Source organism: Silurus meridionalis, chromosome 1 (assembly GCF_014805685.1).
Source record: "Silurus meridionalis isolate SWU-2019-XX chromosome 1, ASM1480568v1, whole genome shotgun sequence".
NCBI lineage: Eukaryota > Metazoa > Chordata > Actinopteri > Siluriformes > Siluridae > Silurus > Silurus meridionalis.
In genome coordinates, this window is record NC_060884.1 from 33,216,869 (window position 1) to 33,234,995 (window position 18,127).

General features: G+C 39.3%; 1 protein-coding gene across 2 annotated transcripts; it reads left to right on the forward strand.

Moving 5' to 3' along the window:
* The first annotated feature begins 4,008 nt into the window (after positions 1-4,008).
* Positions 4,009-14,258, forward strand: zranb2 (zinc finger, RAN-binding domain containing 2). Of its 2 annotated transcripts, none has more exons than XM_046856393.1 (10): positions 4,009-4,230; positions 7,191-7,243; positions 7,328-7,436; positions 7,591-7,673; positions 7,832-7,908; positions 8,613-8,750; positions 8,821-9,010; positions 11,958-12,017; positions 12,332-12,484; positions 13,531-14,258. In XM_046856393.1, the coding sequence occupies exons 1-10, from the start codon at positions 4,175-4,177 to the stop codon at positions 13,596-13,598; spliced, it is 987 nt and encodes a 328-aa protein (XP_046712349.1). In that variant the 5' UTR covers positions 4,009-4,174; the 3' UTR covers positions 13,599-14,258. The 2 variants fall into 2 exon arrangements, with proteins under 2 accessions (XP_046712349.1, XP_046712357.1); XM_046856401.1 differs by lacking the exon at positions 8,821-9,010 and adding an exon at positions 11,066-11,256 and having other exon boundaries at positions 4,014-4,230.
* The last annotated feature ends 3,869 nt before the right edge of the window (positions 14,259-18,127 follow it).

An 18,127-nucleotide genomic window follows, 5' to 3' on the forward strand; every position in this document is an offset into this window, starting at 1 on the left:
AGAAAAGTTGGACATCGTGAGGAAAGGTCGGCCCAGACAGTTTTAACCAGTCGTGAAGCTTGTCACCAGTCGATAAACTCAGAAAGTACTACAGAAATGCATGGAAAACCCGGGATGGACTGTTTTTGTTCTTTTATGAGGTTAAAGAGATGATGTATGTGGGCGGTGCAGCTGTGGCTACATTGAAAAGAGACGTGTTGAATTGTGTTTATTGGGTTTCTTGATTTAGTGATGACATTCGTTCTTGCCGTATGAGATTACTGTCTGCGAAGCGGCGCTCTGCACTACTGCGTTTCTCCATAATAATGTTTTTTCTTTTTTTTTTAACCCTGTTGTGAAAATGATGGTATTAAAAAGTGGATTGATTATATGTAATCACTAAGAATCGAAAGAGTCGACTCTTTTGAATCTCTATGTTCGAACCCTAGGTTACATACTTTAGCATTAATTCTTACTGTATGAGATTCCTGTCTGTGATGCAGCGCTCTGTTAGGCTGCGTGTCTTTAAAGCATTGATTGTATTAAAAGGTGTATTGATTATATAAAATAAATGAGATTCGAAAGAGTCAACTCTTTTGAATCTCTATGTTCGAACCCATAGGTTACATGCATTTCTACGTCACCACGTTACCGTGTTAAGCGTACTTTCACGTCAGCTACAGCAGCGCGTTTTATTAATAATCTTCCCGATATTACGATATTAGATAGATCTCCGTCTGACCCCGCAAAGCTCGACTGGGCCACTGAACATCTAGAAACAACGTAACGTTACACTCTAGATGATGTAGCTCCCCTTAAGACCAAAATGATCAGGGAGAAAAAATTAGCACAGTGGTATAATGATCATACGCGCACCTTAAAACAGACCACTCGAAAACTAGAACGTAAATGGCGTCAAACAAAATTAACAGTATTTCAAATAGCATGGAAGGAGAGCCTCCTAAATTATAGAAAATCTCTTAGTGCTGCCAGATCAGCATATTTCTCCACCCTCATAGAAAATAACAAGCATAATCCTAGATTTTTATTTAGCACGGTAGCAAAATTAACAGGGAATAAAAGCACTGCGCTAACATGCACACCATCAATAGGTAGTAATGATTTCATGAACTTTTTTAATAATAAAATTGAAAACATCAGGCAAGAAATCCAGGCGGTTAATATAAATCCAAATTATTTTACAAGTAACCCTGTAGACAGCAGTGTCATTATAGCAGACAATCAATTACAAAGCTTCACTACTATTCATGAGAGTGACTTAATTTCATTAGTCTCCTCATCAAAACCATCAACCTGCCTTCTCGATCCCTTGCCTACAAGTTTCTTTAAACAGATAGCTCCAGAGGTAATCAAACCTGTTTTAAAAATAATTAACTCTTCCATTAGCACTGGTTATGTACCTAAATCCTTCAAACTGGCAGTTATCCACCCCCTTATTAAGAAACCTGACCTTGACCCATGTCAGTTGTCCAACTACAGACCGATATCAAATCTCCCCTTTATATCCAAAATTTTAGAAAAGGTTGTAGCACAGCAGTTATGCTCACATCTGCTTATGAATAACATTTTGAAATGTATCAGTCAGGATTTCGGCCTCATCATAGCACAGAGACGGCGCTAGTTAAGGTGGTAAATGACCTGTTATTGGCCTCTGATCAGGGTTTTGTCTCCTTACTTGTTTTGCTCGACCTTAGTGCAGCTTTTGACACCATTGATCACACTATACTGCTTGCTAGACTTGAGAACGTTGTAGGAATAAAGGAACAGCTCTCTCTTGGCTCAGGTCTTATTTGACTGATCGCTATCAGTTTGTGGATGTAAATGGTGAGTTCTCCACACTCTATGAGGTAAAGTTTGGTGTTCCTCAAGGATCTGTCTTAGGCCCACTGCTTTTCTCTTTATATATGCTGCCTCTTGGTGAAATCATTCATAAACATGGGATTCGCTTCCATTGCTATGCTGATGACACACAGCTGTATATTTCAGCAAAGCCAGATGAGAGATCAGCTTAACAATGTTGAGAAGTGTGTAAAGGACATTAGACAGTGGATGCTTAATAACTTTCTTCTGCTCAACTCAGACAAGACAGAAGTACTTTTACTAGGACCACATGCAGCTGGAAATAAACTTTCCGATTATGTAGCATCTCTGGATGGTGTTTCTGTTTCAGCATGTACGGCTGTCAAAGACCTTGGTGTGATTATTGACCCGAGTCTTTCCTTTGAGTCTCACGTGAATAATATCACCAGAATCGCCTTCTTTCACCTTAGAAATATTGCTAAGATTAGAAATATGATGTCGTTACAGAATGCAGAAAAACTAGTTCATGCTTTTGTTACTTCTAGATTAGACTACTGTAACGCTTTACTGTCTGGGTGTTGGAGTAAGTGCATCAATAAGCTTCAGTTAGTTCAGAATGCAGCAGCAAGAGTCCTCACTAGATCTAGAAAATATGACCACATCAGCCCTGTTTTAATCAGTCTACACTGCTCCCTATTACATCTCACACTGATTATAAAATATTACTACTGACCTATAAAGCACTTAACGGTCTCGCACCGCAGTATCTGAGTGAACTTCTGTACCAGTATGATCCTCCACGCCTACTTAGATCAAAAGGTGCTGGCTATCTGTTGGTTCCTCAAATAATGAAGACTACAGCAGGGGGCAGATCTTTCTCTTATAAACCCCACAGTTATGGAACAGCCTTCCAATCAGTGTTTGGGACTCAGACACAGTCTCAGTGTTCAAGTCGAGGTTGAAAACTTATTTATTTAGTCAAGCCTTTTATCAGTAGATCTTTCTTAGGTAAAGGCACAGATCTGGAGGGCGCATGGATATAGAGTGTTTGGTGAACTGGTATATTTGTATGCTGTCGCCCCTCACATTCACACGCTCACTCAGGTTTGTTGACGGTGGTGTGGTGGGTCGTCTCTTATCCCAGAGATCCCTCATGTCTGTGTTACCTTCTGGTTCTCCCTTTTAGTTATGCTGCCATAGCAAATCTTGCCGGAGTCCAAACTGCACAGTGACATTAACTTTCATACACCAATAGTTACACTTAATAATCCATATCCTTCTCTTCCGTCACCCTCTCTCTCTCTCTCTCTCTCTCTCTCTCTCTCTCTCTCTCTCTCTCTCTTTCGGTCGAGTTAAACATGCTCCTGAGGCTCCAGTGACCACTGTTCCTGCCCCTCTCCCCTCCATGGATCTTCACACTTCTGTGCAGCTCGGGACGGTCTCTCATCAACATCTTGGGTGGTTCCATGTAATTCCGGAGTAGAACGGGTGCTTTTGAGGACGGATTGGACTGTAGTCGGTGTCGGCGGTCTGCTGCACTGACTCGGGAGTGCAGTTTGCTTCTGATCATCATCACTGTACCCTGCAACTTTGCATATATGCTTCAAATGGACATTTGGTGCAACCCAGATGAGGATGGGTTCCCTCTTGAGTCTGGTTCCTCTCAAGGTTTCTTCCTTATGCCATCTCGGGGAGTTTTTCCTTGCCACAGTTGCTCATCGGGGACAAACATACTTACAAAGAACATATTTACATTTAATCACCACATTATCTGTGTAAAGCTGCTTTGAGACAATGTTCATTGTTAAAAGCGCTATACAAATAAAAATGAATTGAAATTGAATTGAATTGAATTGAATACTTTAGCAATGGCATTAATTCTCACTGTATGAGATTCCTGTCTGTAATGCAGCGGTCTGTTAGGCTGTGTGTCTTTAAAGCATTGATTGTATTGAAAGGTGGATTGATTATATGGAATCAATTAGATTCGAAAGAGTCGACTCTTGTAAACGAGTTGATATGACTCGCTGGCCCATTTTCGGTGGCGCCCGTTGTACAAAACCCCGCCCCCTGTTGATGTTAGCCACGCCCACTTGAGGTCCTTTTTACGACGTGGTCTTCTGCGATGCGAGGTGCCCAAATTGATCGCCTGTGTGAAACTCGTCTATAAAAAAGCGCAATTCAAACTCGCGCTATCAGAACCCTGTTCACGAAGGATGTTACACTGTGATTATACATTTACAGTGGTTTCGGTTGAAAATAATATTTATTCGACGGGTACAGAGTTATATATTATATTACAGGAGGTATTAATATTCAGGCGCGGTGGTCTTTTGCTCTGAGATCCCGCGAGCGGCCACTTCGGAGACACAAAATGTCTGGAAAGAGTTTTCGTGTGAGCGACGGAGACTGGATTTGTCCCGATAAAAAGTGAGTAAAACATATTTTTTGTGTGGAAATATTACGATTTTAATGCTTTAATTGTTGTGTACTTGCGGTCTGAACGCTTCCATTGAGGTATTAGCAAAGCTAGCTAGGAGACGTGTGACATGGCGTGCATAGATTTCCACGTCGATACAAAAAAATGGCTATAAATAAAAATATTATTTTGTTTGGAACTTTTTATACGAATAATTTCATATTCCTGTGTTTTTTATTTGTTTATTATACCACCAGTATCGCTAGCTAATGTCTATTGTTTAACTTTTGTATGCTAACTCTGCCTAAAAGTATTTGATCACCAATATTTAATACGATTTATTGTATGTAATAAGTGTAGGAATATAAAGGGATTAATATTTATCCGGGAAAAAGTGATGATTAATAAAAGCACGGCCGCATTTCGTCTCTTAACTGATCCGTTTATATTCAAATGCGGTTATATTCAGTGTAAAACATGTGCCGAGTCAAATATCCAGAGGAGGAAGACGTCTACAGAGACAGCAGGGAAAGGAGAAGTGGAGGAGAGTGGAGGTTCGGGTTGGTACTTTAAATGTTGGTACTATGACTGGTAAAGGGAGAGAGGGAGCTGATATGATGGAGAGGAGAAAGGTAGATATGTTGTGTGTTCAGTAGACCAAGTGGAAAGGGAGTAAGAGCAGGAACATTGGAGGTGTTTAAACTGTTCTATCATGGTGTGGATGGAAAGAGAAATGGTGTAGGGGTGATTCTGAAGGAAGAGTACAGTAAGAGTGTAGTGGAGGTGAAGAGAGTTTCTGATAGGGTGATGATAGTGAAGGTGGAAGTTGAAGGGATGATGATAAATGTCATCAGTGCTTATGCTCCACAAGTTGGCTGTGAGATGGAGGAGAAGGAACAATTCTGGAGTGAATTAGATGAAGTGGTAGAAGGTAAACCTAGGAAAGAACGATTGGTGATTGGAGACTCTAATGGGCATGTAGGTGAAGGGAACAGAGGTGATGAGGAGGTGATGGTAGGTATGGTTTTACAGAGAGGAATGTGGAAGGGCAGATGGTGGTAGATTTTGCTAAAAGGATGGAAATGGCAGTGGTGAACATGTATTTTAAGAAGAAGGAGGATCATAGGGTGACGTATAAGAGTGGGGGAAGGTGCACACAGGTGGACTATGTTCTATGTAGGAGATGCAACCTGAAGGAGATTGGAGACTGTAAGGTGTTGGCAGGGGACCGTGTAGCTAGACAGCATCGGATGGTGGTCTGTAGGATGGTTTTGGAGGCGAAGAAGAGGAGGAGAGTGAGGACTGAAAGAAGAATAACATGGTGGAAACTGAAGGAGGAAGATTGTAGTGTGAGATTCAGGGAAAAGGTCTGACAGGAGCTCGATGGTGGTGAAGAGGTGCTGGATGATTGGGGAACTACTGTAAGAGTGATGAGGGAGGCAGCTAGAAAGATACTTGGTGTGACATCTGGAAATAGAATGGAAGACAAAGATGGGTTGAGGTGAGTAGCTGTATCTTAAGAGTGAAAGGGAAAGTTTGTAGGACTGTGGTGAGACCTGAGATGTTGTATGGTTTAGAGACGGTGGCATTGAGTAAAAGACAGGAGGTGGAGCTGGAGGTAGCAGAGCTGAAGATGTTGAGATGTTCATTGGGAGTGACGACGATGGACAGGATTAGAAATGAGTTTATTAGAGGGACAGCGCATGTAGGATGTTTTGGAGACAAGGTGAGATGAGGCAGATGTAGAGGACAGGGGGTATGGAGATGGCTGATCCACTGTGGTGCCCTCTAATGGGAGCAGCCAAGGGAAGAAGAGTGTCTTCTTTGATAAAACTTTATTTCGCATGTTTGATTTGGCACATGTTTTAAGCTGGATGCCCTTCCAAACGCAACCTTCCCCATTTATCCGGGTTTGGGACCGGCACTAAGAGTGCACTGGCTTGTGTAACCCTAATGGCTGGGCTTGGTTCCCGGGCCGCAGCGGTGAGAGCGCCGCATCCTAACCACTAGACCACCAGATACCACATCCATAAACCTTCTCTTTGGTCTTCCTCTTTTTCTTGTTCTTGGTGAACATTCGTTAATCCGCCATATTTATCATGAAATGTCCAGGTTCTTTCCAATAATGCAGACAAAGCCAGTTTATGATTATTTTTGTAAAAAGTAGTAAGTCGTCCACGTATGGCCGCTTCATGATTCTCTCTTCTGACCACTGCTTCAAATCTTAGCCGACACATTTATTACTCTTGACAAAATCAGTCCTCAAGAAGAATTATGCTGTGCTCAATTCTGCATCAAGAGTGTTTCTAAACACACACATCAGCTTTTGGATTATACTGACTTGGTTGAGTACCATAAAAAAAAATGTTATGCATTACAGAAACATCCTGGAATGAAAGGATAAATGGTATAAAGCGCCACATGTACATCTGTAGAAAAGTTATACATATGCGGTTTTGTAGATTAATCAATGTCGATAGTTAATTACTGGAAGTATAAACTATTAAATTTATACTTATAGTTTTTCCGGGTTGCGGCTGATGAAGTCCGCCGTCATTCTATGGTACCAGAGCGGCCTCTAGAGGCGAATCACTGACTCCACGTGCTGTTTGTCTTGACAAGCATCGAAGTAGAAATGAAATGGCATTCATACAGCTGAGCAGATATGGGCTTAAGGGCCTTGCTCAGGGGCCCGGGAGGTGAAGTTATGACCTTTGGATCCAATCTCCAATGCAATTATAAAGTCGTGTCAGTCTCTGTTATTTTATAAAGTCCTCACCATCTCTTGGGAATGCATCTAAATTTAGCAGATGTACAATGTCTGGAAACCTAATCCAGTCCAGAATGTTTTATGAGTTATATCTTTCATTTATTTTATGTATTTTTTGGCAATTCTCAGAAATTTGTAGTTGACACATGATGATGATGATGATGCTGGCTGCTAATCACTTCTTTGTCTTCTTGTCCCAAGATGTGGAAATGTGAACTTTGCCAGAAGAACGAGCTGTAACCGATGTGGAAGGGGTAAGTGACGATGCACACAGTGTTGTTAATCGCACACGCCTACAGGATTTACTTTCAAAAATAAACCTGTGTGTGTGTGTACAGAGAAAACGACTGAGGCGAAGCTGATGAAGGCAGGAGGAACTGAGATCGGGAAGACTCTGGCTGAGAAAAGCAGGGGGCTCTTCAGTGCCAACGACTGGCAGTGCAAAACGTGAGCGTTCTCACATTAACACACTAATGCCCACTTGTACAATCATGCACACTCTTACACTTATACGGCTCTTGCACTAGTCCTTATAGCCTTCACTAATAATATTGCATGTGTAACCTCAAAAAATAATGCAAACATTGTTTAATTGATGCAGATGTGGAAACGTGAACTGGGCCAGAAGATCAGAGTGTAACATGTGCAACACGCCCAAATATGCCAAGCTTGAGGAAAGAACAGGTGACCTCATCAAATCCTTTCTGTGCAATACTCTTCTTCTTACTTTTATTATGATTACTATTATTAATTATTCCTAGCGAGCACTGGATCTAATTGCTTTCCGCACAACAATATTTCAACATTATTTATTTAATATTTATTAAAATGTTTTGTAACAGGATACGGCGGAGGTTTCAACGAGAGAGAGAATCTGGTTTACAACGAGAGGGAAGAGTCCGATGGGGAATACGACGAGGTAGATGTATATTCATATATATTAAATCTTTAGCTACAATACACAATTATATAATAGGGTTATCGTTTGTGGACATCTGACTACAATATGGTACCCAGACACTTGAAGTTCTCCACACAGGACACAGGGATGTTAGATACTGTGAGGGGCAGTCGTGTTAGAGTGTTTCCTAAAGTCCACTATCATCTACACAGTTTTGAGTGTGTTTAGCTCTAGGTTGTTCTGACTGCACCATAGCACCAGCTGCTTCACCTTCTGCTCATATGCAGACTCGTCGCCATCTTGGATGAGTCCAATGAGCGTGGTGTCATCTACAAATTTCAGGAGTTTAACAGTTGGGTCACTTGATGTGTAGTTGTTTGTATAGAGGGAGAATAGTAGTGGGTAGAGGACACATCCCTGAGGAGCACCAGTGCTGACTGTCTGAACACCACCCAGTCTCACCTGTTGTTTCCTGCCTGTCAGGGAGCTGGTGATCCACTGACAGATGGCAGGGTATATAGTGAGGTTTAGGAGTTTGGAGTAACACACACACACACACACACACACACACACACACACACACACACACACACACACACACACACACACACACAGACAGACAGACATTGTTTTCTTCCACTCACATTAGATCAAAGCTTGGCAATTTATAAAGCAGTGTTGTAGTTAAAAAATGTTTTTGTACCCATTGTGTATCTTGACAGTTCGGCCGCATTAAAAAGAAGTTCAGAGGAAAAAACAAGAGCGAGAAAAAGGGAGATCCTGAAAAGAAAAACGAGGATGACGACGAAGAGGAGGAGGAAGACGATGAAGATGGCGATCTTTCCAAATACAAACTTGATGTAAGGCTCTGACTGTTAAAATTGTGATATAAATTTTACGTGTCAGAAACCTGTATGTAACCCACGTTAGGACGATGATGATGACGACGACGGCGGCGGCGAAGACGACGGCGATGATGACGACGAAGACGACGCAGATTTGTCCAAGTACGATCTGGATGTGAGCGACGAGCTGAAGCCGTCGAGAAGAAAGAAAGCGGCTCAGGATCTTCTGGCTCGTCCTCTCGCTCCTCCAGCTCAAGCTCTCGGTCCAGGTCCAGGTAAAAGGTTACAGGTCAAGGGTAACTCCAGACAAAATGTCAGTATCAGCCTACAGTCTTTATTCAAACCTGCTTTTCCTTTTGTTCATCTACTGTGTGTTGATTTTGTCATGTGTACGCTGCTCATCACGAGGGTGGGGAGGTTTATCTGCTCAGGTGTAAATTTGAGGTGATTGAGAAGGTTACGTCAAGCTGAGTAGGGTTAGTTTCCAATTTGTATTTATTTTTTAAGATATTAAAATTTGCAATTTGATTGAATTGTTTAATCGGACAATTTTAATTAGAACACAACTTTTTTAATCCTATTTTTGTTTTTCTATTTTATTTAGTGTTTTTTTTTTTTTTTGTTGTTTGTTTTTTTGTGCCAGGATTATTCTGGAAAAAATAAATCTTTATATTAAATAAATATTTAACATTTTTTTTTTTTATTATTATTATTATTATTAATTTGATTCAAATTTTAAATCTTTAAAAAAAAAAAAGATTTGGTAGCTCCGCCTTCATCTGTAATCTCATCTCGATTTTTACAATCTGTTGAGAGAAACGGAGAATATTTTGACTTTAATGCAAATGAACATCACGTTTATTCATGACGTTCTTTTCTTCACTCGGATATAAAAAAAAAAAACACCACCAGAGAAAATCATTTTTATGTGCCGATGCAAAGTCTCAAACATGTATCCGCAATTAAAACCGTCCGTGGAAACATATAGTAAAAGTTCCGTTTGGTGTCATGATTTAAGTCATTGAAAAAAATTACATTTGTATTTGTTTACAATGACATGTTTGGTTTCACTAATAATATTGCATGTGTAACCTCAAAAATAATGCAAACATTGTTTAATTGATGCAGATGTGGAAACGTGAACTGGGCCAGAAGATCAGAGTGTAACATGTGCAACACGCCCAAATATGCCAAGCTTGAGGAAAGAACAGGTGACCTCATCAAATCCTTTCTGTGCAATACTCTTCTTCTTACTTTTATTATGATTACTATTATTAATTATTCCTAGCGAGCACTGGATCTAATTGCTTTCCGCACAACAATATTTCAACATTATTTATTTAATATTTATTAAAATGTTTTGTAACAGGATACGGCGGAGGTTTCAACGAGAGAGAGAATCTGGTTTACAACGAGAGGGAAGAGTCCGATGGGGAATACGACGAGGTAGATGTATATTCATATATATTAAATCTTTAGCTACAATACACAATTATATAATAGGGTTATACGTTTTGTGGACATCTGACTACAATATGGTACCCAGACACTTGAAGTTCTCCACACAGGACACAGGGATGTTAGATACTGTGAGGGGCAGTCGTGTTAGAGTGTTTCCTAAAGTCCACTATCATCTACACAGTTTTGAGTGTGTTTAGCTCTAGGTTGTTCTGACTGCACCATAGCACCAGCTGCTTCACCTTCTGCTCATATGCAGACTCGTCGCCATCTTGGATGAGTCCAATGAGCGTGGTGTCATCTACAAATTTCAGGAGTTTAACAGTTGGGTCACTTGATGTGTAGTTGTTTGTATAGAGGGAGAATAGTAGTGGGTAGAGGACACATCCCTGAGGAGCACCAGTGCTGACTGTCTGAACACCACCCAGTCTCACCTGTTGTTTCCTGCCTGTCAGGGAGCTGGTGATCCACTGACAGATGGCAGGGTATATAGTGAGGTTTAGGAGTTTGGAGTAACACACACACACACACACACACACACACACACACACACACAGACAGACAGACATTGTTTTCTTCCACTCACATTAGATCAAAGCTTGGCAATTTATAAAGCAGTGTTGTAGTTAAAAAATGTTTTTGTACCCATTGTGTATCTTGACAGTTCGGCCGCATTAAAAAGAAGTTCAGAGGAAAAAACAAGAGCGAGAAAAAGGGAGATCCTGAAAAGAAAAACGAGGATGACGACGAAGAGGAGGAGGAAGACGATGAAGATGGCGATCTTTCCAAATACAAACTTGATGTAAGGCTCTGACTGTTAAAATTGTGATATAAATTTTACGTGTCAGAAACCTGTATGTAACCCACGTTAGGACGATGATGATGACGACGACGGCGGCGGCGAAGACGACGGCGATGATGACGACGAAGACGACGCAGATTTGTCCAAGTACGATCTGGATGTGAGCGACGAGCTGAAGCCGTCCGAGAAGAAAGAAAGCGGCTCAGGATCTTCTGGCTCGTCCTCTCGCTCCTCCAGCTCAAGCTCTCGGTCCAGGTCCAGGTAAAAGGTTACAGGTCAAGGGTAACTCCAGACAAAATGTCAGTATCAGCCTACAGTCTTTATTCAAACCTGCTTTTCCTTTTGTTCATCTACTGTGTGTTGATTTTGTCATGTGTACGTCGTTCATCACGAGGGTGGGGAGGTTTATCTGCTCAGGTGTAAATTTGAGGTGATTGAGAAGGTTACGTCAAGCTGAGTAGGGTTAGTTTCCAATTTGTATTTATTTTTTTTAAGATATTAAAATTTGCAATTTGATTGAATTGTTTAATCGGACAATTTTAATTAGAACACAACTTTTTTTTAATCCTATTTTTGTTTTTCTATTTTATTTAGTGTTTTTTTTTTTTTTTTGTTGTTTGTTTTTTTTGTGCCAGGATTATTCTGGAAAAAATAAATCTTTATATTAAATAAATATTTAACATTTTTTTTTTATTATTATTATTATTATTAATTTGATTCAAATTTTTAAATCTTTAAAAAAAAACCATATTAAGGCAAACTCCTGAGACTCTTCTGTACCTTCGTTTTTACTTACACGTTCACTTTTTTTTTTTTTTTTTGGGGTAAACGTGTTAAAGCGTTCTCTCCCGGGTTTCCTCGGGAACAGGAGTGTACTGTTTGAGCTGTATGTTGTGAAGCATTTTGCCTTTTCTTCGCCATTTTGTTCGGGGAAATTGGAAACATGTCGCTGTGTGTTGCAGATCCCGGTCCAGGAGCTCGTCCGGTTCCAGATCACGCTCTCGCTCGAGGTCTCGCTCAAGGTGAATGAGGTGACATGCGCTCTCCATGGCAGAGAGAGTGTATGCGAACTCGCGGTGGTTTACAACAACCGCTTCGGACTCAGCAGCAGCACCACTTTTTTCTTATACTTATTTATATTGAATTTAGTCAAAAACAAAAAAAATTGTTAGCTGCTATTTAAATGTAGAGAAGTAATTTTTCTCAATTTTATCCAGACGCACAAAGCAGCATGTCTTCAGTTGTGTATTGTGCATTGGTGTATTTATTTTGTCGTGTCACTGACTGGAAAAAAACCCAACAAAAAACAAAAACACCTTGTATCCCTTTTTAAAAGATCCAGCTCCCGCTCTGGGAAAGACTCCGCCTCCTCGAGAAAGAGGTCTCGCTCGTCCTCGGCGTCCCCTGAGAGAGGCCAGAAGAGAAGTCGCTCCAGATCCTCCTCTGGCGGACGCAAAAAAAGACGCTCTCGCTCCCACTCGTCCGAAAGGTTTGGGTTTATGTGGTGTAACCAAATGACCTCCTTTTACATTTCATTATATCGATGAGAGATTTCTGCTTGTCTCACAGAGCTGTAGCACACCTGCCAACCCTCACATGTGACTTCTTTAGTATGATTTCCTGCTTTAAAAAAAAAAAAAGATTTGGTAGCTCCGCCCCTTCATCTGTAATCTCATCTCGATTTTTACAATCTGTTGAGAGAAACGGAGAATATTTTGACTTTAATGCAAATGAACATCACGTTTATTCATGACGTTCTTTTCTTCACTCGGATATAAAAAAAAAAAAAACACCACCAGAGAAAAATCATTTTTTATGTGCCGATGCGCAAAGTCTCAAACATGTATCCGGCAATTAAAACCGTCCGTGTGGAAACATATAGTAAAAGTTCCGTTTGGTGTCATGATTTAAGTCATTGAAAAAAAAATTACATTTGTATTTGTTTACAATGACATGTTTGGTTTCACTAATAATAAACATTTGCGTAAAGCATCTATATTTCTCCATACACGTGTTTATTAGAGTATTAAAAACCTAAAGTATTAATTTGAAGTTCAAGGTAAAAAATACGCGATTGAGTTAACTCAAACGATCATACGATTAATCACGATTAAATATTTTAATCGATTGATGGCCCTAATATTAATACGTCACCTAAATCAGTACCTGACCTTACGAACACCCTTGTGATTGAATGAGCACAAATCTTCACAAAATCTAGTGGAACATCTTCCCAGAAGAGTGGAGGGAATTAAGTGTGGAATGTGATGATCAAAAAGAAGCATGTAGAAATATTATGGGCAGGTGTCCACAAACTTTTGGCGAGAGTGTCATAGACTGCTTTACAGTACCGTTTATATTTGAATCCATTTTGATGCTTCTTTAACTCCATGTTATTTCTTTTTTATCGGTTGGCAGGTGTGCTCTTTTTCTTTTTTTTCTTTTTATTATATATCCTCCTATGATGTGTCACTAAGTTCTCTGTGCTTTTTTTTTTCTCTCTCTCTCTCTTTCTTTGACTCTCTCTAACTCTAGGGGACGTGGCTCATCCGGATCGTCTCGTTCTGGCTCGGCCTCACAAAAGAAATAATTCAGAAAAATAAAAATAACCCACACACAGAAATAAGGGGAGAGGAAATCTTTCTAGAACTGCATGTTGTCTTAAGGGAGAGAAACAAAACTCTGCCGTTTCAACCGAGTGCACTGCTCATATGTTCAGTCCTTTTTTTTTTTTTCTTTTTTTTTCTCCCCTTGATGATTCAGTAACTAAAAATCTGCCTTTCTGAGCGTGTGGAATCTCTAATCTGTCTGAGTTTCATTTGCTGAAGGTAGTTTAAGGAGCTTCATGTAGAACTAAAGAATTATTTAGATCACACTGGTTTTCCCGTTCGAAATTCTCTAAATTGTGTTTGAGGGCTGATTGTAATTCAGTAATCGATTTGTTTCTTTTCATTGTGTAAGACGAAGGTAAGTATGCGTTTCTTTTTGTTGGAGGGAAAATTTTTAGCCATATTGATCAAATTTGCCTTTTTCTTTTTTTTTTTTTTAAATAAAGTTAATCTCTGGAAGCTTTAGATTTATAAAAGTCCTGATTGGCACCGAAACATGCAAAAAAGTAGTCACGGTTTGTTCAGGAACCAGCTCTGCAACGCCAGAACCTTAATAACATGCGAAATCGGGACGCATCATGTGAAGCGACGCTTCGATTCGTTACAAATTCTTGACCATGTGATCAGCGTGAATAAAAAACTGTTCAAACTTTATCCGTGTGCTGATTTCCTTTTATGGTCATTTCAGTATTCTGTTTCACAGGTGTCTATTGATTACTGTCAATTTCTATTTCTTTAGACGTTGTACGACCCCAGTTGTTTTGGCGATATGATGTTATATTATTTATTCAGCTGTTTTAAAGTTGCAGCACTTAGTCATGGCCAAAATTGTTGGCACCCCCCTGAAATTTTTCAAGAAAATCAAGTATTTCTCACAGAAAAGTAACGCTGACGAATAAATTTGTCCAGTCCATTTTTTGAGTTTTGTGTGACATTGTCAAATTAGGTTTTTTTTTTTTTTTTCCCTTTTTGATTTTGTTTCAATACACACAAAGGGAATAAACGCATGTATAGCAAAACGTGTTAATGCAATAATTTTCCGTGAGAAATACTTGATTTTCTTGGAAAAAATTTCATGGTTGCCAAGAATTTTGGCCATGACTGTAACTGCTGTACTTTTACGTAAAAAAAATCGCAACAAAAAACAGCAAATGAGCAGCTAATTTGTGTGTAAATATTACTGTAAAGTAATTCTTTACAGCTGTAAATTCATAAGATTTCCACCAAATAGTTTTTTTTCATTTTTTTTTTGTAAATAGAAATTCATACACAAAGTTGGTGTGTGATGTCAGATTGGATCATTTTTAGTTTTTGTTTTGTTTATTAAATTTGTGGTGATAAAGGATTAGTGTTCCTTCTGTGTTGTTGATATGCAGTATGTCACAGTACGGCAAAATATAACAGCTGTAACAGCTGTAAAGTTGCAGTAAAAAAAAAGCGCAATTACCTGCTGTACAGTTACAGTATCAATTTATTTATTTACATTACATTTTTTAATTTAAATGTAAACATTTTTGCATGTTGGTGTAAAATACTGTAAAGAGGCAGCCAGGGAAAACTTTACAGCTTGTTAAATAAAAATACAGCAAATTACATTTTAATCAAATGTTTTATTATTACCTACAAATGGTTTTTTTTTTGTTTTTTTGTGAATAATTCTAAACGAACTGATTACTGGTAATTTTTTCATGCTGTTTATCTGCATTTCTATTTAAAACCACAAGTTCACATGGTCATTATAACTAATAACCTCTGATGTAAGAAAGTTTAAGTAGGAAGTGTTGAGGATTGAGCAGCTGAAGAGGAATGAATCAGGGCTGGTGAGGGAACGATTCTTTACAGCTGCTGTAATGTGAGTAACAATGTTACATACACGTTAGTTTCTTTAAATAAAATTATAAATAGATGTTAAGTTTATTTCTATAGCGCTTTTCACAACAGACATTGTCTTAAAGCAGCTTTACAGAATATTAACAGTGAAGGTGAACGATGTGTATTTCTCTGATGAGCACCATGGAGACTGTGGTGAAGGAAAAACTCCCTTAGATGTTATGAGGAAGAAACCTTGAGAGGAACCAGACTCAAAAGCAGAACCTCATCTTCATTTGGGTGACATCAAGAGTGTGATTATAGTCTTTAAACACTACAGAACACTGGAGAGAGAACTAACATGAGCACTGGAGTGTGTGATTATGAGTGATGATCTTTCTACAATCTTCTACAGTCAGGTGAGATTATAGAACTAGGAGCTACTGAGCAACTCATAAAATATCTCAACATCTGAGATCATCACAGATCCAACACCAGCTTCTCCATGCCAGAGCCTTTAAACCCTCAAAAAGGTCCAGTGTCCAAACTTCACATGAGGTGGGATCCAAATGGTGCTGGTACATCTCTAGATGGTACGGGATGTTTGCAGGTTTGGACTTATTTGAAGGTCCATAGTTATGAGGTGGGACGTGACTGGAGCTGGAGCAACCTCAGGATGCCTCGGGATGGTGAGAGAAAGAGAAGCAGTGGAGAGGAATTAGCGTAGCTGCTGTTCATGATAAACAAGCACAAGTAGATAATGTGCATGTGATCAGATGTTCTGGAGCACAAGGTTATGATGTGTGTCTGAGCCCTGAACACTGTCAGGAAGACTATTCCAAGGTTTAGGAGCTAAATGTGAAAATGTTCTACCGCCTTTAGTGGACTTTGCTATTCTAGGAACTACTAGACGTCCAGAGTTTTGAGACCTCAGGGAGCGTGACGGATTGTAGCATGTTAGAAGACTAGAGAGATACATGGAGATAAACCATTTAGTGTTTTGTAGGTAAGAAGCAGTAGTTTGTAGTGGATTTTAAAAGTAACAGGAAGCCAGTGCAGGGACGATAAGATTGGGGTTATATGGTGATATTTTCTTGACCTTGTAAGAATTCTGACTGCTGCGTTCTGGACAAACTGAAGCTTGTTTATTAATGATGCAGGACATCCACCTAGTAATGCATTACAGTAGTCCAGCATGGAGGTCATGAACGCATGGATGAGCTTCTCTGCATCAGATATAGACATGTTTCTTAGCATAGCAATATTTCTAAGGTGGAAGAAGCTGTTTTTGTCAAAATAACTCCCAGGTCTTTTACTGTTGAACTAGTGGTTACAGAACATCTGTTTAAATGCAGGTTGAAGTGCTGGAGCTTCTGTGTGCTGGTTTTTGGGCTGATGAGCAAAATCTCCATCTTATCAGAATTTAATAAGAGTTATGAGTCATCCAGTCTTTTAATTCCAAAACAAACTCAGTTATCCAAGCTAATTGAGTGTATCATCTGGTTTGTATGATATATATAGCTGGGTATCATCAGCATAACAGTGGAAGCTCATCCCATGCCTTCTAATAACTTCTAATAACATCATTACAATATTAAGAATGAAGGTCCGTGTATGTTGCGCTCATTTTTTTCATTCGCATTTGGAACAAGAATTGTGACCAATTTTTCTCTGGTCATTTACTTCCATAAAGTGAAGTCCTCAAAATCTCACTATACCAAATCTGGTCAATGAACCTAAAGTGCAAATTGGACCTGGAATTTTAAGGGAATTTTATTTGTGGTCTTTTCTTAGGAATAAATGTTACATTCTGGGGCCATTTCCACAAAAGGTACATAATATAATAGAAACTCCAGCGACATATTCTGAGATCTCAGACAGTATTATATGGTGCAGGGTTCTGCAGTGAGGGTGAAGGTTTTGTTCATGGTAGAACACTGTAGGAATGTGAGGGACTTCCACGTTTACATGGTTTTTTAAAACACTGATCCGTAAGAACTCTGATTGAAACAAGGATGTTGGATGAAGCCACTGACTGATTATGGGCTGATGGTGGATCATCTGGGTTGTTCAGGAGACCCACAAATCCACATAAGTCAAAGTTGCACATTTAGATGGTAAGAATTTAAAATAAAATTTGGCAAGAACACATAAACACATGATGTTTTGGAATAACTTAAATGTGCAAGTTGAATTAAACATTTAGAAACCTGCAGTTATGCAGAAATAAATGTTGCCATGGTAACAGCATCCCTCTTCATTGTTGACTTTTTTTTTTTTTTTTTTTAAATCTGTAGCAAAAACACATTCTGTTCTTTCATATATTATTTCTAAAGTTTTCCAGGTAAATGAAGGGCACTAAGGGTATTAAATCCGCCACCCCACTGACATGAAAGAGTGCAGCGTGCATCATCACTGCTCGACCTCCAGATGGCGCTCCAGACATGACATTCATACCATTAATATCTACTATACTGTAATTAAAATGTCAGACACTTTCCCCCCCCACAGCGTTTGAGATATTTCAGGAGTAAAGCTATAATTGAAGGAGATACACTAAAGACCTGAACTCTAAAGTTTGCATTCCAACTTTGCTGATTTAAAGTTACATCAAAAACAAAAAAAAAACTTCACCGCAAATTCATAATCCACTGTAAATCTGTAGCCAATTTCCAGCAAAGCAACACTTCATTGTGAAGTTACAGTGAAATTGT